Consider the following 25,999-nt stretch of genomic DNA (forward strand, 5'->3'; position numbering starts at 1 on the left):
GTACACCTCTCTTAGCCAGAGTTCCTTTTGGTTAAATTGAGGTGGTCATCCCCATTCACTTGCTTTAACAATGGCACATTATAAGACCCTCTGTGGATTCAGGACAATGCTTGTTTCAAAATAATGTAACATGCTACTGGTTTCATACTGAACCTGGGGCTTGCTTATCCTTCTAGCTTCTCTCCCCCACCAGGTATATCAGGATGTGCCCACTGTGCTGCTCTCTAGTCCCACGCCCTGTGGGATCATTGCTCCGCACAGCACAGTTCACATACCTCTGACCCTGGAGACCCAAGTCCCTGGGGAATACAGGTCCACAGTTTACATCTCAACCTTTGGGAGCCAGGATCCCCCAATGGTGAGTGCCTGTTATCAGAATTGCAGTTCTAAGTGCCATACTTCTTGTGGGGACATTCTAACCTTTGCTTATAAGGTACTCACCATATTTGCATATCCTCTAGTTGTTGGTCTTCTAGAGTCTTTCATTTTCTCTCTGCAGTGGTAAAATACCAGGGCTGTTGCTTCGGGAATCTGCTTGTGGATACATCTGAAAACGGTGCTTTATAGCAATTGATTTTTCTCACACATTCAGACACACCTGACCCCTCTCCAGACCCATGAAACCAGAATCTCTGAGGACAGAGGACCAGCACATCTGGATGATTAACCCCCTTTACAATTGTTCCTGCTACAAAGCTGGGTATCCCTAGCTTGCTACATGTGGTCTCTGAGATTGATGTCCTTCACTGCTCACCAGAACTTTTCTTGTAGATTATTGGATATGTATACACAACTATATGCTGCAGCATATCCTATTATATTCTTGGACTTGTATCACCGATTAACCTTACTTACTCCAAGCCTGAGAAAAGGGAGACACGGAAAGCTTTTTGCTGCTTGAGCTGAATCAAAGGACAAACCTTGAAGGAAGTTGCCCCAGTAGGCTATGAATTCCTAGACATTGGATTTACTTAGAAGCTGAGTGGTGTCAACATACGTTTGTTTGAAGTGATTCTGATTGCTCAGAGAGTATAATAAACTAGGGTTTTGCTTTTATCTCTTCCATATAAGATCACATAGATAAGCCATCTGACTTACAAAGCAGCATCATAAGACAGGCCAGCTGAAAGGTGCCACAGTCCAGGTGACCTGCTAGCCTACACGCCTGCCCTGCACAGATGTAGCAGATGTAACTTTGCTGAGCAGGAAACATTTTATGAAAGAAAAAGACCCCCTTCCTTGGGCAGACAGAGTGCCTGGCCGAGAGCGTAGGGGAAGGGAAGGGAGAGCAAGGCGAATTTCAGTCCCCAGCCTGCACAGCTTTGCATGGCGGGCGCCCGTCGTATTGCTGGTATAGCAGAAGGACTGGGACTCTGTCCAGCCACATCCAGCCCTGAAGTGCTGGTCTTTAACCCCTAAGTGTTCCTGAGACTGGAGTTCTGGTGGCGCATACCGAACTGTTACTCTGGTTTCCCACTGGTGCGCGGCTCTGGGCTGACCCAGGGAAGCAAAGCTTTATTTTAAGGGAGGAATTCCATGCTAGATTCACGGGTCTGATCAGAGGGGCCATCCTTGTGACCTTTCACTACAGAATATCAGGGAGAAGGACTGTCAGTTCTAATAGCAACCTTTTATGTCCCTGCTTTTTTAAAGGGATGCTTAGAAGCTTCTGTTTCAGTTTGATTTTAAAGGCCCACCATTTCAGCCATTCCTGTATTCTTTCTCTTGCATGGACGGCAGGCATGTCACTTAAAGAGCATCGGAGAAGGCCCAGTTATCTATGTACATCCCAGTCAAGTTGATTTTGGCAATATCTACGTCCTGAAGGACTCGCTCAGGGTTCTCAACTTGTCTAACCAGTCCTTCATCCCCGCATTATTCAAGGCATACATGGTGAGTAGATTGTGAGCTCTCACATGATGAAAACACAGCTTTGCCTGTATCTTAGAAGCAGTGGCCTTATTTCAGCAACATGTCTTTGAAAATGATCTACAGAAGCAGAGATTTACATAGTTCAACTGCATTAAACTGTGTTAGTCTCATCCCTAGCTCCTCTTTATTATAACCTACTCCTGGGTATGTCTCAAAAAAAAAAACAAAAAACCACACTAATTGAAAAAGACACACTCTCTCTTATGTTTATAGCAGCATTGTTTAGAATTGCTAAGACATGGAGACAACTATGGCTTTTCATTTTTTCAAAGTATAATCTTTTTTCTCTGTATTAAAGTAAAAGACAGGTTTTAACACTTTAACTCATTGATTTACAGTCAAACCTCTTAACTATTTTTTATAATGTTTTACATATTACCAGTGAGCACCGAAAAAAGGATGATAAAAATGTATCTTTATGAGAGAGCAGAGTTCTTATGTCTTAGCCTTAATTGTGAACAAAATCTATAGAATAAACTCATAGGAATAAGATAATAAGAGAATAACATCCTAAGTTATCAAGATGGGCATCTTCTCTGTTACCGTGTAAAAGTCATAGCCATTCCAAAATGGATCACGCTCTTCCTAAGCCTTACCAAGTGACTCTTTCAGTCACAAGAGGATACCAATGGCAGTGATATCAAGAGACTTCCAGAAGCAAAGGTTTGTACTTGGCAGACAGCTGTAAGCCCCTCATGCTGACCCTCACTTGAGACTTTTTTTACTTTGGCATAGCTAAATGTGAAACTCATAAGACAGATTCCAGCAGGTCATACTGATTATAAACCACTCTAGGAGAAGGAAAGCTATTGATTACATGATGGGTCAGCACCTTCCCTGAATTTAGAGTGATAGGTCTGCTGATTAAATATGATTAGTTCAAGTATAAGCTCAAACCAGAATGAAAGGAGGCTTGATTTCCTTGTCACGAAAGAGCTAGCCAGAAAATAAAAGAAAAATATATTGGTTTCCTGCATGCTTTATAAGCCTTTCCATCTTCATTCTGCCTATTCCAGCTCTTAATTAGCTTTAGCAAATTGTTTTTGCTCATTAGTTATTATTTAGTCATACACTTAATACTTGTCACCACAGAGGGAGATTAAGGTAAAATTTCCTTCATACGGATCAAATGTGGCTTTTTTATTTAAAGTTCTACTTTCCCTCCTCCAGACAAATCTATAACTTCTTCCCCTTCACCAGCATCACCATCAGCAGAACTGCAGTGGACTAAATGTTTGTGCTCTGTGCCACCCCCCCACCCCTACCATCACCAATTCATGTATTGAAATCCTAACCCTCAATGTGATGGTATTAGGAGGTGAAGTTTTTGGAAGGTAAATAGGTCATGAGGATAGAATCATCATGAATGAGATTAGTGCCCTCATAAAAGAGACCCTGGAGAGCTCTCTCACCCTCTCCATCACTTAAGGATACAAAGAAAAAAATGGCTGTCTACAACCTGGAAGAGACCTCACACCAGAACCTGACTATATTGACACTCTAATCTCAGACTACCAACCAGAACAGTGAGAAATAAATTTCTGTTGTTTGTAAACCACCCAGTATAGTATTCTGTTATAGCAGTCTACATTGGTGTCTACTAAGACACTAACTCGTGTTACTCTTAAGGGATGCCTGTCATTGTCATTATAAACTAAAGAATTCATTCTGCCTGTTTGTGCACTGACAGTAGACAGTCATCCTCAATAATAAGCTAGTACAAAATGAAACACACTTTTATGTAATGAGAAAAGACAGATGCATTAAGGAGCATGGTGTAAAGGTCTATTAATAGTATGAAATCCTGACACACATACATAAAGATCAGATGAATTAATGGTATGAAATCCTGACATCCATAAAGATCAGATGAAGCTGATCGGGGAGCAAGTCATATTCTTCCTCGGTGCCATTTTATCTTCTGTGTCACAAGTGAATGGAAAGAGACTGGAGAGGCATCTGTAACACGGTAGAGCTCTCTGTAGAATGGCATTTGGGATATTTTTTTACATGTTGGTTGTGATGAAATTGTATGCAGCATTGTTTCATGCTTTGGAAGGAAGAAGTCCTCCTCTGGGATGTTAGGATATTAAATTGAAAAGAGCCTGGGAGAGAAGGGCAGCATTTACCTGAGGGTGAGCTTGGTCATACATCTTGCACAGTTGTCGTACATGTGGTGGTCACCTAGCAAACAGTGGTTGAGTATCTGAGAGCGGCAGTGGTGTTCTACACCATCAACAGTATGGGTTCTAGTCAGACGCATCCGGAATCAAGCCCTAACTCTGCGTGTGCTAATTCTGGGCACGTTATTTAATCTTTCTGAAGCTTTGGTTCCTTCTCTTTCAGTAGAACTAATAATGGCATCTCGAAGATTAAACATGATAATCTACGTAGAAAGAGCCTGATGAAAAATAAACATCAGCATTCAATAAATGGTGATTTTGATTATTAATGTTGACAGACAAAAAGATCTAGGTGAAATGGCTTATGGAAAGACTTTTTTATTTTTATGACACTATATCTTAAGATTTTTTATATTTCTTAGGTAAGAAAGAAAAAGAAATAAGGCACACTCAGAGAGGCCTTAAGATTTCAAATTTTACTGATCCACATAGTACAGTGCTTTATCAGATGGGAGCACTATTACTGCCTTTTTTCTTACTCTTCACTGGTTTCTGTAATTTTTGACAGTGAAGCCAGCTTATAAAATATAAAACATTTTTATTGATGAATCCATATGTATTCTTCTACACCAAAGAAAAGAGATTTATTAGCAAATAACTTCCTTTAGAAAGTTTAGGTTCATTAGCTTTCTGATTCTTGGAGCTTATTTATTCAAGTATTTGTGCAGATGCTTCCTGGCACCATGTAAATCATGTCTATATGCTCAGAGCAGTCCTAGTTCCTTTTATTTAACTATCTTCATGCCTTGTGTTTGATTGAACACCTTTGACTGAGTCTTGAGAAGGCAGTGATTTTCAGAAAGAACATTATTGTCCCTATTGAAAGATACCTCCTTGTAGCCTTAAAGGATTATTGGTAATCTTAAGAGCTGTGTAATCGTAAGAGCTATGTAAGTTATAGAAACCTGCTTCCCTCATATAGTCAAACTCTGCTGGCCTTAGAATTCTCACAGACTTCCCCCTACCCCCCACTCCCTGCAAAGGGGGAAATTAAGAAGTAGGACAGTTGCTTGACCAATAGGAACTCTCAACATCTCAGTGACCAAGCCCTTTCAATCAATCTGTCATTCTAAACTCCTTCCCTTTAAGAACAGGGAGAAAATCTGGGCACAATATGAAAAATCACAAGTTTAAGGGAATGATGGAGCAACAATGCCAGTGACAACAACCCAGAAGAAAAAGGAAGTTGAGAAATTTAAACCCAGCATTTATGACTGCTTTTTCTATATAGTACCAGAAGAGGTTGAAAGCTAAAAGGAGCTTTCAGAAAACTTGTTGATCTAAGAAGATAAACACTGGAATCGAGACAGGCTAGAGAGATAAAAACTGAAGAAGAATGAACTTGGTAAAACTCTCAGACTTTTGGTTCCGACTAGGAAAAGCTATATTCTGGAAACAAAAGTGATGTAATGCAGACCTCATAATCTCTGCCTGGATGAAGGAGTTCCAGGATTCCTAGTTCCCGCCACATCTTTCCTAGAAGCAAATATATGTTCTTACCAGAAGAAGACAACATGATTCTAAGCCTCAAAATATCTTTACAGTTTTCATATACAATGTCAAACAGTTAATTTTAAAATTACCAAGCGTAGGATACAAATTAACATAGAACTACAATATGCTTAATATAGTCAAGGAAATAAAAGGCACAATTTAGAATTTTGGTAGAGATCTAGAAAGTGTAAAAGAGAACAAATGGGAATTGAAAACCTTAAAAATGAAATTGAAATTAGGAACTCAGTAGATGAGTTTAACTGTGCATTACATACAGATGAATAGAGAACTGTGGAAGTGAAAGTTCAGAAGGAACTACCCAAAATGAAAATGTAGAAGAGTTGGTAAAACAGACAAACTCAGAGAGAGAGGGAAAGGGGAAAAAGCTATCATTGCCTTCCACAGAAGCAAATGGTTAAGGCTCAAACTGCTGAGGTAGGAAGTAACAGTAGATTGTAGATATGAAGCAGCAAAAGATAGATAACAGCAAAAGAAAATGCTAAAAATTGACAGTGGTTGCCCTCATTGATGAGCAACAGTGGGATTGATAAAGTGGGAAGGTGGGTGCAAGAGACTTCTGTTTTTCACAAAAATGCCTTTTCTGGAACCATTTAACTCTGTAAATTGTGTAATGCATATATCTCATAAAAATAAGATTTAATAATTTAAATCATGCTGCAAGACAGTATGTAGAAGTATGCTACCACTTATGCAAGAAACATTATATAAGAAAAAATAAAAATAGGTATATTTTTTAGTTTTGTTTATAAAGTTTCTCTGAAAAGACAGGCAGAAAACTGGAAACAATGGCTGCCTCTGGGAATGGTAACTAGTGGTCCTGTGCATGAGAGCGAGACAGACTCATTAGAATCCATTTGAATTCAACACTGTGGCATGCATTATTTATTTTTTCAAGAAAAAGCTTCTAAGAAAGAAAGAAACTGGGAAGGAAACTAAAGAGAGCAAGCAGAGTTAAAATTAAATGGGCCCTAAAGAGAAGGGTGATCATATCCTTTTAGGATGAGTTACTTATTCAAGAAACAAAAGTGTGTCTTCCCTGTTACACAAATTAGCATCCTTATAGAACAAACAGAAGTTAATAAAAGAAGAAAAGTCACTCATGTGCCACCCTGCCCATAACCACTATTAAGCTTTTGGTGTACATCTTCCAAAACTGTACTGTGTGTGTCTGTCTGTGTATTCCTATCCCCCACCATCAATACTATTTCATTACCAGCTATTTTCATTGAACAGTGTGGTATAGTCAGTTTCTGATATGAATTATTAAGGAATATTCCTACACAGATCATTTACAGTGACTGACTTTATTGCATCATTTGGCTTCACCACAGTTGATTTAGCTAATTGCCTACCAATAGGTGATTTCCAGCTTTTCACCACTGTAAGCAATACTCACATCCTAATTGCTGCTCCCATCTTTAACGGTTTCTTTAGACTAAATTCCTAGAAATGGAATTGCTAGATCAAAGACATGAATGTAACTAAGTCTTGGTAAGTCTTTTGAAATTATCTCCTAGAAAATTTGTACCAGTTTATATCCTACCCATCCTACCCCCCTCAGTGTTAAAGAAGGTTACTCTGTCCCAGACCCTTGCTGGCATTTTGTTTGCAAAATCTGGCAGATGAGAAAAAAAGAACATATTGCTAGTTAAGTTTGTGTTTCTTTGGCTTACTGGTGATACTGAACATTTTTCATGTACTTATTGACAAGTATTTCTAAGTATCTTCCCCATGCCTGGGACTAATTGTGCTCACTGAAGGGAGAGACATAAAAATGATCTCTTTCTTCATAAGATCATAAGAATGATCTCTTTCTTCAAAGAATTTGCAATCTCAAAAAAAGTAATGAATACAAAAACAACACAGTATTACAGTGTGCAGTGTTATATATAAGCACAGCGTAAGATGTGGCTAATGAGTGAGTAAAGTAAAAGTCGCTCAGTCATGTTCGACTCTGCGACCCCATGGACTATACAATCCATGGAATTCTCCAGGCCAGAATACTGGAGTGGGTAGCCTTTCTCTTCTCCAGCAGATCTTCCTGAACCAGGAATCAAACCAGGGTCTCCTGCAATACAGGCAGATTTTTTACCAACTGAGCTATCAGGGAAGCCTTTAAGAAGTGGCTAATTCTCCCACAAAATTAAAAATGTTTATAGATGGGCACGTTCGAGTGGAGATTTGAGGAATAAGGAGGAGGAGGACAGGGAAATGGGGTGTACATTTCCAAAGAGCAGCACAGTTAAATGCAGTGATGGTGTACAGCACCTCTGGGGAGATTCAGTGTGGCTGAGGCCAAGGATGCCTGTTGGAAACTGACAGTGCCTGGGAAGTAAGCCTACAAAAGTTCTGCTTAACAAAGAATTTGAAACAGATCCTCCAGACCAGAGGCTCCTATCTGATGTACCAGTCTTGATTGCAGGCTGCCTTTGTTTCAAACAAATTGGACTTCCCTGGTGGCTTGCAAATACAGGAGACCCGAGTTCGATCCCTGGGTCAGGAAGATCCTCTGGAGGAGGGAATGGCAACCCACTTCACTGTTTTTGCCTGGAGAACCCCACGGACAGAGGAGCCTGGTGGGCTGCAGTCCATAGGGTTATAAAGAATCGAGCATGACTGAAATGACTTAGGACACAGCCTTTGTTTCAAGCAGAAAAGATGACAAATATCCACCATGTTTGGAGGTTCTTGAACCCTGGAAATTAGATGTGAAGTTTGGGATATGTGTTTGGAGTATGTTTGTATGTGGGAGGTGTATGTGTGTATGTGTGCATGCACACACTTTTTCTTTGAAGAGGTTCCATAGTTTTCCCAAAGAGGGGAAAAATCAGCACTACTAGTCCAGACATTGGAGAGCCATCCAGAATCTCCAGTAGGAGAGGCACAGGATCAGGTCTGTGAAAGAGATTCCTGTCAAGAAGTTAGATTGGGGAGGGCACAAACAGGAAGGAGGACTGGACATGAAATTTTGAATGATAACCTTATAATAACCACCAGTTACTGAGTATTTATTCTGTGGTAGACAGAATATATTCTGTCTGTGGCAGAATATTCTGTGGCACCCATTTTATTAAAAATTAGTACAGAGTCACCTGGCTACAAATTGGCAGAGTCTACAGTTGACCTACCGGTCTCCATGTGACTCTAAAGCCCTCTTTTTTAATCATGACCCTCTGCGCCTCTCTTATAAAGCTCTGGCATCATTTCTTTTGTATTTCATTTCCTAACATTCAGTTAATTATTTTAAGCAGCAAAGTGACTCACTTCAGGGCAGAGAACCATATGGCTAGAGATACCATTTAGAGGACAAAAAAGAGAAAGGCCTCGGTGACTGTTCATTGTTCTTGTTCCACAAAGAATTGATCATCTGCTGAGATAATGGTATAAATCCAAAGAAATTCCTCACTCTGCACTTTGGTTCCTGTTGATATTTGTGTCCTGTCATCCCATGGAAGGAAATTCCTGCAGATTTCAACTGGCAAGCGAGTCCTTCTGGAGACAAGCGCACAGTGCTGTTTGCTTCAAGCTTCCTAGTCATTAGCACTGCAGGATAGGTCTGCCTGAGTGTGTGCGTTCATTTATTGTTAAAACGACATGTGCAAACACTTCTGTCTTTTGTGGAAAATATTAAATACAAGATAGAGTAACTTATAAAAGCACTGGCTGCTTTACCTTGGGACCTGAGCGTTGGCTAAGAAGTGTGCTAATGCCCTGTTGTCAAATAAAAAGCAAATGTTAGCCTTAAATATGTGTAACCTCAGGGAGCAGGGATTAACACTCCTCACCAGTGGGCCTGGAATTCTGAAATGCAGAAGATCACAACTTTTTGTGTTCTGCACTATCATACGCACATATGCATACCAACCACCTGTATGTGTTGCTCATGAGCTACTTGAATGACTGAAGCATTTTAGCCCCAATTCATAGAGGAAACAAAGGCAACTATTGCTGAAATTTTGGTAGAAGCCTTAGGAAAGGTTTTTTTTTTTTTTAAATCATTTTAGGAACAAATATTTGAAAATCTGTATTAGTTTTCTATTGCTAAGTAAATAATTACTACAGACTTAGTGGCTTAATACAACACAGATGTATTACCTCAGTTTCCATGGGTCAGAAGTCCAGGCATGACTTGTTGGATCCTCCCCTTTGGATCTCAGAGGGCTGAGATGGAGTTGCTGGCTGATCTGCATTCTCTTCTAGAGGTTTGATGAGGGAAAGATCCATTCTGGGCCCCCTCAGGTTTGGCAGAGTTTCTTTTCTTGCAGTTGAATGACTGAGGCCCCATTTTCTTGCCAGCTGTCAGCCAGGGGCCGCTGTCAGCTGTCGAGCCCCTTACAGACCCTCTCCTGTTTGGAATCTCCTCACTAGGAAGACCCAGTCCCTCCTAAGGGCTCTCCTGATTAAGTCAGGCCCAATAGGGTAATCTCTCCTCCTCAACATCAGCTGACTCGGGACCTTTCACAGTAGTGCCTAGATTGGTGTCTGATTGAATAACTTGGAGAAGATAACTGGACTCCAGGAGATGGAGATCTTGGGGGCCATCTTAGATGTCCACCTACTGTAAACGCTTATGAGATGCTTCTCTTCTGACAAGAGTATTGCATGTTAAATGCTTCTTAGCATCTATCCTTGTTTTATGAGTTTGGTAATACATGTCACGGGAAATACAATACTATTGAGCCCATAATTATTATGTCATGTGGAGCATTTCGGCTCTTGGTAAAATGATGACAGTAGCTGTTACTTACAGGGATTTACTGTGTGCGAGACGATGTTCTGAGTTTTCTGTGCATCACCTCATTTAATCATCAATGCTTTGCAGAAGTTGTCATCAGTATCATGAGCTACAGGTGGGATAACTGAGGCTGGACACAGTGAAGCGACGTGCCCAACGTGTGAGAGCTGGAAAGTGGCAGATCTGGGACTCAAACCACAATGTCGTTCTTCCTTTAGAACCCTCCTTCGGAACCATCGGAACCTTTAAAAGGGTTACAGAGTGTCCTCCATAGCCAAGATTATCATTCATTGGTCCCCCTTTAGTCAGATTTGCCATCTAATAACAGAAAATGTCACATGGACCAAGTCCTCCCTAAAAACAAAGGACACCCCTAAGAGCCAAATACCAAAGAGACACAAGGTGAACGTGGTTTAGAGACTGACTTTTGATAAGGACAGTCCAATATCTTAGCAGCAGGCATTTTATTGTGACTTGTTCTTGGATTCTAGGATGTACTTTGCTGCCTGGTTTTGTGCCAAACATTGATTAATAAGCTTCATCAAAAAGAAAACTCACCACTTCAGCCCTGGAGAGCAACGTCATGTCTTCTTTCCAGAGCAGCCAACCTGTGTCAGCAGGAATCAGAATAGAAGTAGTACCCATCCATCGAAAACTAATGTCCCCTGACTTGAAAGAGCACTTATGCTGGTGACACCCTCTCTTTACTATAGACAGCGGGTTGACCTGTGCTACTGGCTAGAGGAGGAAAATAAATGGTTAGAACACGAAAGCTGACATTCATAATGCCCTCTTCTGAAAGGCGTTTGTTTTTTTGGTAAAAGAAGAACAAAAATGGCATTGATTTATGTTTTAATTGTAAGCTAAGCCTCAAACTAGATAGAGTGCTCAAAGGCCATGTATTTGGGGAGCAGGGCCATCAGAGTGAGATGATCCTGCCTAGAACATTTTTATTTTATCTCCTAGCTGCTCCTCCATTTGTCCTAACAGCAGATAGATATGAACTCCAGGCCTGAAATTCCCAGAGAAGTTGAAATGTGATACTTCTACTTCTGTGTTCTGGTGGAGTGAACTCTTCACCTTCCAAAATCTACGATCGAAGGCAGTTGGGAAAGACCTAAGACTATGACAGTAGACTGAACCCACAAGGTCGCTGTAGCAGAGAGTGGCTGGTAGTTCACTATGTCTGTCCTCCTTTCCTCTTGAACCAGAGCAGGTGACGTTTCCCAGCTTCCTCTGGAGTTAAGTGTGGCTGCATGACCGAGCTCTGGCCAGTGGAAATGAGCAAAGGGATCTGTGCTGCTTCCAGGCTTGGTGCATAAAATCTTGGCCTACGACCCTCCATTCTCTGTATTTTCTTATTGGCTGGGCAGATGTCAGTCAGTGTCCAGACTGCCAAAGAAGCCATGAATTAAACATGACGTTCTCTATTTAGCTGGGGCCCTTGAATGCCTGAATGGAACAGAAACCCATCCTCACTCCTGCCAGCAACTGGAATGTGTGTGAACAGGAATAATAATAAAATAAATGGCTTTTTTTTTTAAACCATTGAGTGTCAGGGGTCTTTCCCTTATAGCAGTTGACACTACTTTATCTAAAATAATCACCTAAACAGATTACTATGTGTCTTTCAAGTCAATCTGGACATTAAAATTCTAAAAGACCCGTAGAAATGTGAAAGATTACATCAAATGTTGTCTTTTTATTGTTCTATAGGAGATCAAGCAATTAAATATCTAACTTATTAGCAATTGTATTTCAGCAATTTTTCCTTTCACTGGCTGTATAAACCAGTCCCTGTGTTCTCCTTGGAACCAGCTGTATTATTTTAGTAACTTTCTCATTAAAGAGATAAAGAAAGCTTTGACAAAATAAAATAAAAGCCTAGAATCAAAAGACTGAAAGTAAAACAAGTAGTTCTAAGTAAGGAGAAGGGCTGGTTGCTCAAGCATGGAATATCTATTTCCATATATTACTTTGATTGTGTAGATCAGACTGAAAATGATATGTCTTCCCAGTGATGGTTGAAACTCAAGGATCAGAAAGCATGATTTAAATAAAACAATTTCATTCAAACACACACACACACACACACACACACAAATGATATGTCAAAGACTCCTATGTACAATAATAAAAACTCCAATGAAATGAAGCTATAATGACTCATTTAAAAGCATCTATCTGCATTTATAGCTCTTTAGAACTCACTTTTGTGTTATTTCCTATGGTTAATATGTTAGAAGTGAAAGTCGCTCAGTCATGTCCAACTCTTTGCAACCCCATGGACTATACAGTCCATGGAATTCTCCTGGTCAGAATACTGGAGTGGGTAGCGTTCCCTTCTCCACGGGAGCTTCCCAACCCAGGGATTGAACCCAGGTCTCCCGCATTGTAGGCAGATTCTTTACCATCTGAGCCACCAGGGAAGCCCAATATATTAGAAGGTATTAGTATTTGTACTTTGGGACTGTGTCTTAGTTCAGGCTACTATAACGAAGTAGCAGTAGGCTGGATGGCTTATCAACTACCGAAATTTATTTCTCACAATTCTAGAGGCTGTAAGTCTGACATCAGGAGGCCAGTGTGGTTGAGTTCTGCCAAGGGCCCTCTTCCACCCCAGGGGCTCATAACTTTTCACTGTATCCTCAGTGAAGTAGACAAGGTGAATCTTTGGTGACTCTTGTGCTGTGCTGTGCTTAATTACTCAGTTATGTCTGACTCTGCAACCCTATACACTATAGCCCACTAGGCTCCTCTGTCCATGGGGATTCTCCAGGCAAGAATACTGGAATGGATTGCCATGCCCTCCTCCAGGGTTCGTGACTCTAAAGACGACACTAATCTGGTTCATGAGCCCCACCTCCTGATACCATCATACTGAGGAGAGGGTCTCAACATTAATTTAGGGGGAAACACAAAACATTCAGTTCATAACATTCCATCTTGGCTCCTCCAAACTGATGTCCTTCTCACATGAAAATAAGTTCATTCCATCCCAACAGCCTTAACTTGTCCCAGTATCACCTCTAAGGTCCTGAGTCTCATCTAACTATCAACTAAATCAGGTATGAATAAGACTCAGGTACATTCATCCTAAGGTAAAATTCCTCTCTAGCTGTGAACCTGTGAGACCAAAAAAGTTAACCAAGCAAGTGCTTTGGGGGCTATTTAGATGAAATGGATATATTGTGCATATGAGAACGGCGTGGATTTGGGGGCTTTGGGGCAGAATGTCAGAGACTGGATGTTCGTATACCTCCAAAGTTCATATTTGAAACTTTCTCCTCTGATGTGATGGTGTTAGGAGGTTAGGCCTTTGGGAGGTAATTAGGATTAGATGAGGTCATAAAGACGGGATTAATTCCCTAATAAGGGTCAAAAGAGAGCTACTTCTTTGCTCTCTCTCCACTGTGTGAGGACACAAGGAAAAGCCCACAGTCTTCAGTCTGGAAGAGGGCTCTCAGGAGAACTCAACCATGCTGGCACCCTGATCTTGGATTTACAGTCTGTGGGATTGTGAGACATAAATTTCTGTAGTTTATAAGCCACCCAGCCAGTCTATGGTACTTTGTTATAGCAGCCCCAGCTGACGAAGACAGATACTGATGCTGAGAATGGAGTACTGCTGTAACAAATACCTACAAATGTGACTGTGGTTTTGGAACTGGGAAATGGGTTGAAGCTGTGAGTTTTTTTTTTTTTAATTTTTTATTGAAATGTGTATGTTTGTGTATGTGTATTCTGTTTTAGATTCTTTTCCTTTATAGGTTATTGCATAGCATTGAGTATAGTTTCCTGTTCTATGCAGTAGGTCCTTGTTGGTTATCTATTTTTAAAAAAAAAATTTATTGGAGTATAATTGATTTACAGTCTTGTGTAGCTTCTGCAGTACAGCATAGTGAATCAATTATACATGTAAGAGTTTTGAAGTTCATGCTAGAATAAGCCTACATAGCTGTGACTGGGCTATCAGACACTATTTTTTAAAAAATGGATAAATTAAGAAGATGCAAAGAAGTTATTTCTTTGAGCCTAAACATGAGCAAAATATATGATATTCAATCATGTAGTTTATCTTGCAGTAATAGTTGATCTATAATCCCCAAAATTAAATTTATGAGAATTATTATTTTTTGTTACTAATATTTTAGGATAAAATTATGCACAAATACAAGTCAATTTTATGGAAAGACAGACTTTGTTTACTGTTTTCTTAATATTAAAAGTATTTCACTGGGGCTAATTTAGTATGAGGAGAAAAGTTTAAAAATTTTGGAAAAACAGTTTGTCATACAAACATCAACATTTCTTTTGGCAAGTGTTCTGAATAGAGACAATTAGCATACAAATATCTTATCTCAACCCTAGTTTATCTAGTGTGGTATTTCATGTTTGTTTTCTTTTCTATCTATGTCTCTAGAGATGTCCCATATTAAAAGGTTATGAATAATAATAGGACTCGTGACTTAGAGTTAAATCTATAATTTCCATTAATACCAAAATTAAAATTTTCTCATCATTCATCTACATCCTCTTTATAAACAATTTATAATCTTGAGAACTGTTCTTCTTTGCTTCATTTATTTGAATTTTAAAATGCAATTTATTAGTTCCCATGCACTTTCAAGCCAAGACAAAATGTAATTAGCATTCTGATCTGGTGAAATAGGATTTTCCTCAGTTGTTAATTGGGAAATTGGCATTTGGGTTTAAATATTAGATTCTCTTTATTTAAGTACCTGTGACCCTGTTCCCAAGAGGGTGACCATTCAGGGCCCACTCACCAAATCCAGTCTCTGAGTTTACACTGGGGCTAGACCTGGGTTTTGGTGACATTCCCAGGCACTGTCATCCTACAAGATTCTGCCTACTGACATTTCTAACTCTTGCCTGCAAATTGCAAAATACATTCTTCTTATTTACAATGAACATCGAACAGTACAACTCTATTCCAAACCCAGGAGATTTCTGATCTGTAACTTTACATTGAACCTCAGTCCTCATGGAGCTACATGTGTTTTCACATTTCTCTTTTTTCTTTTGCTAAGAGAAATACACCATAGAAATTAAATAGAGGAAGGATAACTTTGGACTGGAATGCTCTCTCAAATCCAGCCGATAAAGTATATTTTACATTTGTTTTCAAATTGTTGTTTTCTTCTCTCTGCTTTTTTTAAAGAGAGCTTATTCTGAGCTTCCTTACTCAGAAGAGTACAGGGAGCCAAGGAAGATTCATGAGGGGATAATCAGACTCTTCTTCAATGAAGTGAAAAGCTTGATTTTGCCACCCCATTATTATCCTGGAAGTTTTGAAATGATCTCTACGTCTTTTCTGTTTTCAGCCTTTTCCCAATACATTGTTAGTCATCATTAAATATTTTCTATGAATATTTATGCATATAAATATTTCTGAGTAATTTTTTTCTCAAAACAAAACAGTACTGTTAGAATTAATATAAATAATAGAACAATCAAAATAGGGATATGGTGCTTTGTGTTAATTTTGAGATACTGTTTACATGTAAAATGAGAGTGGAACAAATTGAATTTTATTAAGCAATGGCATAAGATAGTTAAGGATCACACTCTCTGATAATTAAGCTCAATTTCATATTTAGACAGAAAAGAAAATGTGTCTGGAGATTTATCATACAAAGAATTTCAACGTCTTCTGCTCCAAAAATGCAGCTTGTTCTTTATATTTCCCTGAGACACTTTCACCATAGCCTCCTTCTGACTTGCATTTTTGTTTTGCATGGTTGTCTCTCTGAATGTCATTATTATAAACTTCTTGGGGGCAGAAACTGTGCTTTGGACATTTTTGTGTCTCCCGCAATATCTTGACCTCAGAACCACTGAGCGTGTATTTGCTATATGCACTTAAAAAGTATTTGCTTTTAACTACATATAAAACAATATGCTTATCAAATTTGCAGATGACTGGGAAGGATGAGGAAAAGTAGCTAATAAGTTGAATGTCATAATCAGAATTTTAAAAGATCTCAAAAGGCTGAAAAATGTATAAAAAGAAAAGTAAATAATAAAACTGAATTCAAAAAACACTGCAATTAATAATATGCTAGATGTATTTAACAGTGAATTATATACAGTTGGAGAAAGAATTATTGAACTGGAAGACAGCTCAGAGGAAATCATCCAAAATGAAGAGGAGGGAAAGAAAGGATGGAAAATGCAGATGAAGCGTGTGAGGACACACTAGGAAAGTCATACCCACTTATTATGGAGTAATATAAAGAAAGAAAAAAGAATGAGTCAGAAACAGTATTTAAACACATAATTGCTGAGAGTTTTTCAGAAATAAAGATACCAAACCACAGATTCTGGAAGGGTAGCAAATTCCAAGCAGGATATACAAATAAACTCGTAACTGGACACATTGTAGTGAAACTGCACTATAATTAATCAAATACAAGGAGAAAAGTCTTAAAAGCCGCGGAAAGTAGATTAACACTAAAGACCCAGAGTTTATATTTTTAAATAAGATGCTTATAGCTTGAGTAATTTTTTTTAGTTATTATTATTTGACATGTTAGCCAAATTTTCAACTTACTTTGGAGCCATAAGAGGTTTTCTTCCCAAGTTGGAGGTGTAATTTGAAGGGTTGTTAAACAAGAGAGGGAGATTCAATTTGTTCTATTTAGCTCCAACGGAGTTGACCAAATACCAGTATATGGAAGGTCAAAAACAAACAGATCTCTGCTTAATGTAAGGAAGACATACCAGATATTATGGATTGTTAAAAACCAGGGATATGTTACCTTAGTTGATAAATGAGTTCTCTGACATCACAGGATTTGATTAAAAGGCAGATATATAAGTTCATCTAACAAGTATTTATTAAGCATCTACTATGTACCAGGCATAATTATAAATACAAGAATGACTATAACTAAAGAGACAAAAATCCCTTCTACAGAGAGTGTATATTGTAGTGCAGGGAGAGCAGGATAATGATAAGTCAATCATGTACTATGTTAGAAGATGGTAAAAAATGGAGCAGGGTAAAAGTATAAGGAGTACTGGAGGGGGAAGGTTTTCAACTTGAAATGTGGTGGTAAGTGTAAGCTTCATTGCCAAGTGTTGTTCAGTCAAAGACCTTGGGGAGGAAAGAGACTGAGCTATGAGGATCTAAGCAGTTAAAGGGAATACATTGGTGGGAGTCACTCCCAACTCTATTATTTAGTCCTGTAACATGTTTTAAAATAAGTTTGGAATTTTAGCAAATGAAATTCTCTTGATTATTATGAAATAGTAGAAACCAAGATGATTTTACATTGTTTTTATTAATGAAAGCTGTTCACCCCTACTATGACATCACAGAAACTTTGCACTTGAAAAACATTTCTTTTAAAAATTTCAAATTTCAGGAAGGATTTTGTACCTTCTGTTGGTGTCTCAGAATTTGGAGATTAGAGCAGATAATTAGTATAAGTTTGTTAGAGAGCTGGGCTGTCACATTATGAAAAAGATGTAAGGAATCTTCACAGAGCATTCAGAAGTAGAATTGTAGGTTTGCTCTTCAGAATCATATTTGCTTTTTGAAAAAAAGAAAAGCCAACAAACACCCAGCTGCTTTGATTCAAAAAAATAATGTTTGTCTCTGATGTTGAATTCTGCAGTGCCAGGCATCTGAAGTATAGACAGCTTTGACATGTGCAGAATGAAAAGCCAAGAATATCTTCACAGTTAACTTGTAGTCTTGTTTTACAGGCACACAAAAAGTCCCTTTGGACCATTGAGCCCAGTGAAGGCATTGTTCCCCCAGAAAGTGATGTCGAACTGACACTGACCGCCAACCTGAACGACATACTGACATTCAAAGACACAGTCGTTTTGGACATTGAAAATAGCAACACCTACCGAATTCCTGTCCAGGCTTCAGGAGTTGGCTCCACCATTGTTTCAGATAAGCCCTTTGCACCAGAACTCAATTTGGGAGCACACTTTAGGTAAAGAAATATCATGGACCAATTTTTATACATATCATATATATTGCATAAACTGAGCACCACTTCTACTTCGAAAAATTATTTTTAAGTAAATAGAACTAACCTCCTCATCTTCACTTTCCCTCCTCCAGGTGGTTCATCAGCCACAAGGAGACATTTTCTAGTCTTAGTTTGGTTACATACTGCAAGCTGTATCCCTCTGCACTAGAGAAGAGTTGGTTCATAGGAAGGGTGTTCTTCTCTAAAACTTAGAGTGGATTCTCTGTGACAGATTTAGAATCTCAGCCATGATTTCTCTTCTTTGATTTCAATACATTGCTAACTTCTTTCCATGAATGTAGAAAATAAAGATGCAACTTAGTGATAACATACATAGAATATAACTAGGAAAGTAAAAATATACTGCAAATGTACCTTTTCAGGTATTGCAAAGCCAGTGACTTTTTCCTGTATCATGTCCTCTGCTTGCCTCCTTACCATAGAGCCAACAATTGAAATGATTGTGGTTGGCTTCACCTGATCACTCAGGAAACGCTAGAGAGCCTAGATATTTAAATAACAGGTGGTACAGTATAGACACCTCTGAGCAGAATGATGTAAATGTAACTCTTAAAATGTGTGGGGTTTGAATACTAACCATGGAATTTGGTTCATGCTTCCTCATAAGAGTCACACGTTGTCACTAGTTGACTCTCATGAGCCAGCTGAATTGGTACCTGTTTGTTTCAATACTGTGAACAGATCTCAAAGGGATGCTCCTGCCTTCTGATCTGATGCCCTGAAACCAAGATGGACACATTGTTAAGAGAAGGTGTACCTGACAAAATAATCTTAAGAGCCGTCTCCTCCTGTCCATTAACTATAAGCCAGGGCATTTTGTCATTGCGTACCATGCCTTTGTTTCCAGATTTCTTTGTTAAGTGCATTCAGATATAATTATAGAAAACAATATACTGCAAATCAGACTTAATTACATGTTCTTCTTAATTTACAAATAGTGTCAAATACCTGAGAAATCTGTATGCAGGTCAAGAAGCAACAGTTAGAACCAGACACGGAACAACAGACTGGTTCCAAATTGGGAAAGGAGTACATCAAGGCTGTATATTGTCACCCTACTTATTTAACTTATATGCAGAGTACATCATGAGAAATGCCAGACTGGATGAAGCACAAGCTGGAATCAGTATTACTGCGAGAAATATCAATAACCTCAGATACACAGATGACACCACCCTTATGGCAGAAAACAAAGAGGAACTAAAGAGCCTCTTAATGAAAGTGAAAGAGGAGAGTGAAAAAGCTGGCTTAAAACTCAACATTCAAAAGACTAAGATCATGGCATCCAGTCCCATCACTTCATGGCAAATAGATGGGGAAACAATGGAAATCATGACAGACTTTATTTTCTTGGGCTCCAAAATCACTGCAGATGGTGACTGCAGCCATGAAGTTAAAAGACGCTTGCTCCTTGGAAGATAAACTATGACCAACCTAGATAGCATGTTAAAAAGCAGAGACATTACTTTGCTGACAAAGGTCTGTCTAGTCAAAGCTATGGTTTTTTCAGTAGTTATGTATAGATGTGAGATTTGGACTGTTAAAGAAAGCTGAGCACTGAAGAATTGATGCTTTTGAACCGTGGTGTTGGAGAAGACTCTTGAGAGCCCCTTGGACTGCAAGGAGATCCAACCCCAGTCCATCCTAAAGGAAATCAGTCCTGAATATTCATTGGAAGGACTGATGCTAAAGCTGAAACCCAGTACTTTGGCCACCTGATGCAAAGAACTGACTCATTGGAAAAGACCCTAATGCTGGGAAAGATTGAAGGTGGGAGAAGGGGATGACAGAGTATGAAATGGTTGAATGGTGTCACCAACTTGATGGACATGAATTTGTGCAAGCTCTGGGAGTTGGTGAAGGACAGGGAAGCCTGGCATGCTGCAGTCCATGGGGTCGCAAAGAGTTGGACATGACTGAGTGACTGAAATGAACTGAACCGCAAAAGATATTCTGACACTTGCCTATAATTAGAGGGTTAGCTGATAGTTTTCTATGAAAACAGAAGCAATATGTAACTTTTAACTGCCAATTTCTGCTCTGCCTAAACTCTACTGTCCTTCTTTTTGACATAAAATCTTGATGCCAGCAATCTGCAGAAGAGTCATCAAAAGCAAAGGTGGGAAAACTACAGCCCATTTCCTGTTTCTATAAATAAAATGTCATTGGACATATTTTCAGGGCAGGAAATAGAGAAGGAGATATAGAGAACAGACTCGTGGACATAGTGGGAGAAGGATAGGGTGGGACAAATCCAAAGAGTAGTATTAAAACATACACAATACAATATGTAAAACAGATAGCTAGTGGGAAGATGCTCTACAACGCAGGAAGCTCACCCCAGTGCTCTGTGACCACCTAGTAGGAGGGGAAGGGGTAGGGGGTGAGAGGGAGGCTCAGGAGGGAGGGGACATATGTATACTATGGCTGGTGCGTGTTGTTATATAGCAGAAACCAACATAACATTGTGAAGCAATTATCCTCAAATTAAAAATAAATTAAAAAAAATAGTGTTATTGGAACACAGCCATGGCTATTCATATACATGTATCTTCTATGGCTTCTTTGACACTGCAGTGGAGAGTAGAGTAGTTGTAATGGACCACAAGGCCCAAAGGAAAGTGAAAGTGAAGTCACTCAGTCGTGTCCGACTCTTTGCGACCCCATGGACTGTAGCCTACCAGGCTCCTCCGTCCATGGGATTCTCCAGGCAAGCATACTGGAGTGGGTTGCCATTTCCTTCTCCAGGGGATCTTCCCAACCCAGGGATTGAACCCGGGTCTCCCGCATTGCAGGCAGATGCTTTACCATCTGAGCCACCAGGGAAGCTCTAAAATATTTATTATTCAGCCCCTTACCGGAAACATTTGCCAACTTTGGGGACATAAGATCTAAAGAAATACTCAGATGCCAGCTTTTCTGATGGCATATTTTTGAACAACAACTTTGAGTTTTCAGAGCTTCTGTTTCTTCGTCAATAAAATGGGAGTAAATATACTTATTATTACTGGGTTGCTGTGATGGTTAAAAGATATACTGTGAATAAGTGACAGAGACCCTACCTAGTTTATAGTATTTATTACTTGTTATTTCCCCCAAAAGTGTACTTTTAGCCATGAAGTCTAACTACAAAGTAAAGACTCCAATGAGGAAGCCCTGTTGGACATATATTTAGATAAAAGTGGTTGTACCTGACAACTGGCACTCATTTTTTATTAAGGCTTATTATTAGATATGACATCTTTCCAAAGAAGGGACAGATGAGATGAAAACTCAAAGTCCCTCAAAATTAAAAATAAATTTAAAAAGTCCTGAGATGAGTTTTTCCCTGAAAAGAATATTTTAAAGTAAGCTTATAATCAGTTTAAAAAAAAAAAAAACACAAAAAACACATATAAACCACCTCCAAGATCTTATAAATCACTGTAGCTTGCAAAGAACCAGACAATAAAGAGGTACTTTATTTGTGGAGCAGATGAATGAATAAGTGAATGAAATAGTAGCATCTTTAAAGCACATGAGTCTAAGACAAATGACCAGTCTGGCTGGTGTTCTAATCTATTACAATCTCCTTGACTGTAAGGCTTAGAGGATGTTTTGTTTCTCTTTGAAGTTCCCTTCAAATTGAGTCCATCACAAGGCATTTTACTGGTCACTAGAAGTTTACTCAATACAATTTGAAATAAGCTTCTCCTCCAGGAGGTATTTTATTTTCACTCCTCAGAACCATTTCTCGCAAATGAAAGTGGTTTTCACATGATCTGTATCTTTGTGTTCTGTGGTGGCTTCTCCTCATGAGAAACACTGAGGACACAGGAGCCACTTCCCCACAACCCCTTCCCTGGTGATGGTAACTCAGGGACCCTATGAGTAGATGACCCTATGAGGAGATGCTACATTGTCCTATTACTGTAGCAGCTCCTAAAGCATCACTGTTTAGCCTTTCTACATTACAAAAAAAAAAAAAAATACTGATGTCTATTTTTTTGCTCACTTTTTAAGTATTTCCAGAGGGATAAATCCCAAGGGTGTAGAGCTGAACAGAACAACCCCCAGGGAAGTCCTATGAATCCCTCCCTCCTCTTTTCCAGCCTGGACACCTATTACTACCACTTCAAGTTGACCAACAAGGGACGTCGGGCCCAACAGTTATTCTGGATGAATGAAGATTTCTGTCCCCAAGAAAAGTTGAGCAAGAAGAAACTGACCAAGAAGGATCGTGTGAAGAGCCAGCCCCAGGTCCAGTGCTGCCAGGCACCCAGGGAGCCTCACGGCCCCGTATTTCAGCTCCACCCCGTCAGGATGGAGCTGTCCCCAGGCCAGACGATCGATGTGATACTCGAAGGCTATTCTACCACTCCCAGGGTAAGAGGACGCCATGTTTAGAAGCTGTTATTCTCCTAAATAAATCTTTGCTCTGTTTCTTAGGTGAGTCTCTTGACATTTATCTGAAGGAAGGCTATGGTTTCTCAAGGATTGCATACAGCACTGTGTTACCATGGCAGCACCCATTCCATTCAAGATTCAGCACTGTGGAGTTTTCTGTTTGTTTCTATAGCTGCCGTGAATCCAATCTTAAAATACCATTTAAAGCAGATTCTCATCCCCAGAGTTAATAAAGCCAGTAGGTCTCTGGTGGAGGGACAACCAACGTTCAGGCAAAGCTAGGCCCCTTATTAACACTTCGCAGTATTCACTTAATATTTGTTTTTTAAAATGTTTTTATAGTCCATCTTGGCTGCCTCTCCTATCTAGGTATTGGAACGTCTTCACTTCCTTTCCTCTCAGCCTGAGTTGAAAGATTCACATTTATAATCATTACCTTTTTATGTATGGATAAAAGAGCTGCATTTATCTTCAACTCTGATGTTCTGCTGTTATTCACATTATCACCATTCTGCTAAAGACACTTAGGCAGATCCAACCATGTGTCTGTTTATTCTTATCACCTCATGGAGGTTAGAAACCATCAAAAACATAAAAATCTGAAATCATTTATAAGCCTCTTCACAAAGACAGACTTTATGAATGAGAAACGGTGGTTACCTGAGCTTCTGCTCATGTTACCAAATTGGGATGTGATGCTGAACTTTCTCCTCATGAAAAAGGAAACAGTAATAAGTTGTCTCCTAGCAGATGAGTTGGGAAATCTGGTCCATTGCTTAGCTCCTCTGGGGTCACAGGGTCACTTTGTTTCACTTAAATTGTTTCTTCACAGAATATTTTCAGGTAAAACACATCCTCAACTTAAAAAAGACAGTTATTTCCCATGGTGGAGTGTATAATGTGTTCTTTCTCTCTCTTACTGAGGGGTTTAGCCAACTTTCACTGAGTATGTACACACGACAAACACCAGAGTAGGCACTGAGGATGCAAAGATGAATAGAATGCAGCCCCTCAGCTCAATACTGATGGTCCATTGCAGGAACATGTTTACAATGTCATTATCAGGAGTTGGCTATTTTTAAAGCCATTAAATCTGAGCTGCTGGGGTTCTAAATTCAGTTGTAGCCTTACTAAAAGCTTCGCTGAATGTTCTTCCAAGTTCTGCTACATAAGTGAGATGCGTCTTGAATTCATTAACATCTGAAACCTTAGCCAGTCTTCAATAAAGGCTATTCATGATATAAATTCACTTTGGGTCCTTTCTACTTTATAAAAATCTAGGCTTATTGGGTCCAAAGAAGTATCTGTTACCGTATATGATTTTTAAATATTCAAATGTGAAAGGTAAAATTGTTCCAGTCAGTTTCCAGCTAGCTTGGTAAGAAATCATGTAACTACCATTGAGCTCTAAGCCTGTGAAGGTTTTTTTTAAACTGAAGTGTAGTTGGTTTACAATGTTGTGTCAGCCTCAGGTGTCCAGCACAGTGATAGCCTGTGAAGGATTTTTATCTGCCTCGTCCATCACTCTTTTGTGTATCCAGTCCCTAACAGCCCCAGTGCATAATAGATCTTCCATAAACATACTGGATAAACTGGATGTAAATTGATTGTGCCCCCAGGGACAGTCAGAAGTAGATACAGGATCCACCCTGGCCATATCTAACCAATCCCCTCCCTGACATGCACTGCTCAGAAAACTGTGCTCTTCCCTGGTGTCCCCAGGCAAGTAGTTGAGAATGTTTGCTGTTGGTTGAGAATTAAGTTTTCTGAACTATGGAGGGTCCACAAATGCTGTTATATCTTGTCCTCAGGTAGTCAAGGAAAAGCTGGTGTGCCACACCATCATTGGGTCGCAAAAGGGGAAGAGCCTGGTGATGACTGTGAACATCATCTGTGAGTTTGTGGCGCCATTCATCCAGCTCTCCACCAAGCAGCTCGTTTACCGACTGGAGAAGGTCAGTGAGGCTGTGCAGCAGAGGGCCGGGCACTCTCCTGCCAGGGGTCCACATGTTCACACTTTCATTTAGGAAGCTAAATCAATGGGAATCCTGTTAGACCCACACCCCACCAATGTTTTTTCAACTTCAGAGGCCAGTACACATTCAACTAAAAATTCCTAATCTAAGCCTACATTCCTTTGAAAGGTGAATTGCCACGGAAATTCTATTTCCATCATTTCTGATGTATAAGACCAAAATGAAGGGCTATTCCGTGCACTGAAAATGCATTTCAGTCCATCATTTACTCTACATAGCTAAAATTGACATCATAGTACAGAAATGGTTGGATAAGAATCTTTGATAATTATAGTAACCAGTTAGAATAGCTACCCATTACTGATTGGTATGTACTGGGCATTGAGCCACGTTCATTACACGCATTGCCCAGTTGTCCCTCATGACAGTCTATGTGGGAAGGTCTGATATCTTTCCTGTGATATGCAGGAGGAAACTGAGAGATAAGTTAAGCTATTTTGTAGATCACCTAATACTGCTTGAAAATCATTGGCTTAAACTATTTGATTCACATTCTTTAATTCATGTGCTTATACCTGTATATGACCTTATGTGCCTTTAAGGGTGAGCAGTAAGTGGGGGAGGCCCAGGACAAGGAAGAGATGGTATGATTGCTGCTCAGGGCAGGGGGCAGGCATGGTTGCGAGGAGAGGGAGATATCACAGCAGGACTCAGCTTACTCCTAGGCAGGTTTCCAGCAGAAAATTATTTATTATTCAAAACAGGTATGTGTGGAACATCTCTGAGTTGAGGGCTGTGTTGGTGCTGAAAATCTGACATAGTCAAAGCTGAGACACTGGTTGAGGTTACAGACTGTAAACAAACTATGAAACTTTAATTGTTTAAATGGCAGTCCTAAACAGTACTATGAAGAAAAGATACAAGATGCAGTGAGAGCATGTGTCAGGAGACATGACCTTATTTGTGCATGAGGTCATAGATGACTTCCTTGAGCAAACACCTCAGGTTGGGACTTGAAGAACAGCAGTCTGGTGATGAGAGAGGGGGAGAGAATTGTAAGGAACAGCACATGCAAAGGGCCTGAGTCAGGAAAGAGCTTGGTCAACATAAAAAAGCTGGAAGTCCACCTTAGAGATTATGCCAAGAATGACAATGAAGTCCATCTGGAGAAGTGGGGAGGGGCCAGATGTGTGCGGCGTGACTGGGACATGTGTTGTGAACTTTGGGTCTTGCTCCGGG

The 25,999-nt window shown here is 39.6% G+C and overlaps 1 protein-coding gene across 1 annotated transcript in view; it reads left to right on the top strand.

Annotated features, from left to right (window-relative positions):
- The window catches only part of HYDIN (HYDIN axonemal central pair apparatus protein), a 348,507-nt gene that overhangs the window by 172,228 nt on the left and 150,280 nt on the right, over positions 1-25,999 (top strand). Inside the window, 5 exon segments of the mRNA XM_043899028.1 lie at positions 194-358; positions 1,741-1,893; positions 18,100-18,338; positions 22,490-22,763; positions 24,596-24,739. Coding sequence (XP_043754963.1) covers positions 194-358; positions 1,741-1,893; positions 18,100-18,338; positions 22,490-22,763; positions 24,596-24,739 — 975 coding nt within the window.

The sequence above is a fragment of the Cervus elaphus genome, chromosome 4 (assembly GCF_910594005.1).
Source record: "Cervus elaphus chromosome 4, mCerEla1.1, whole genome shotgun sequence".
In the NCBI taxonomy this organism is placed as follows: domain Eukaryota; kingdom Metazoa; phylum Chordata; class Mammalia; order Artiodactyla; family Cervidae; genus Cervus; species Cervus elaphus.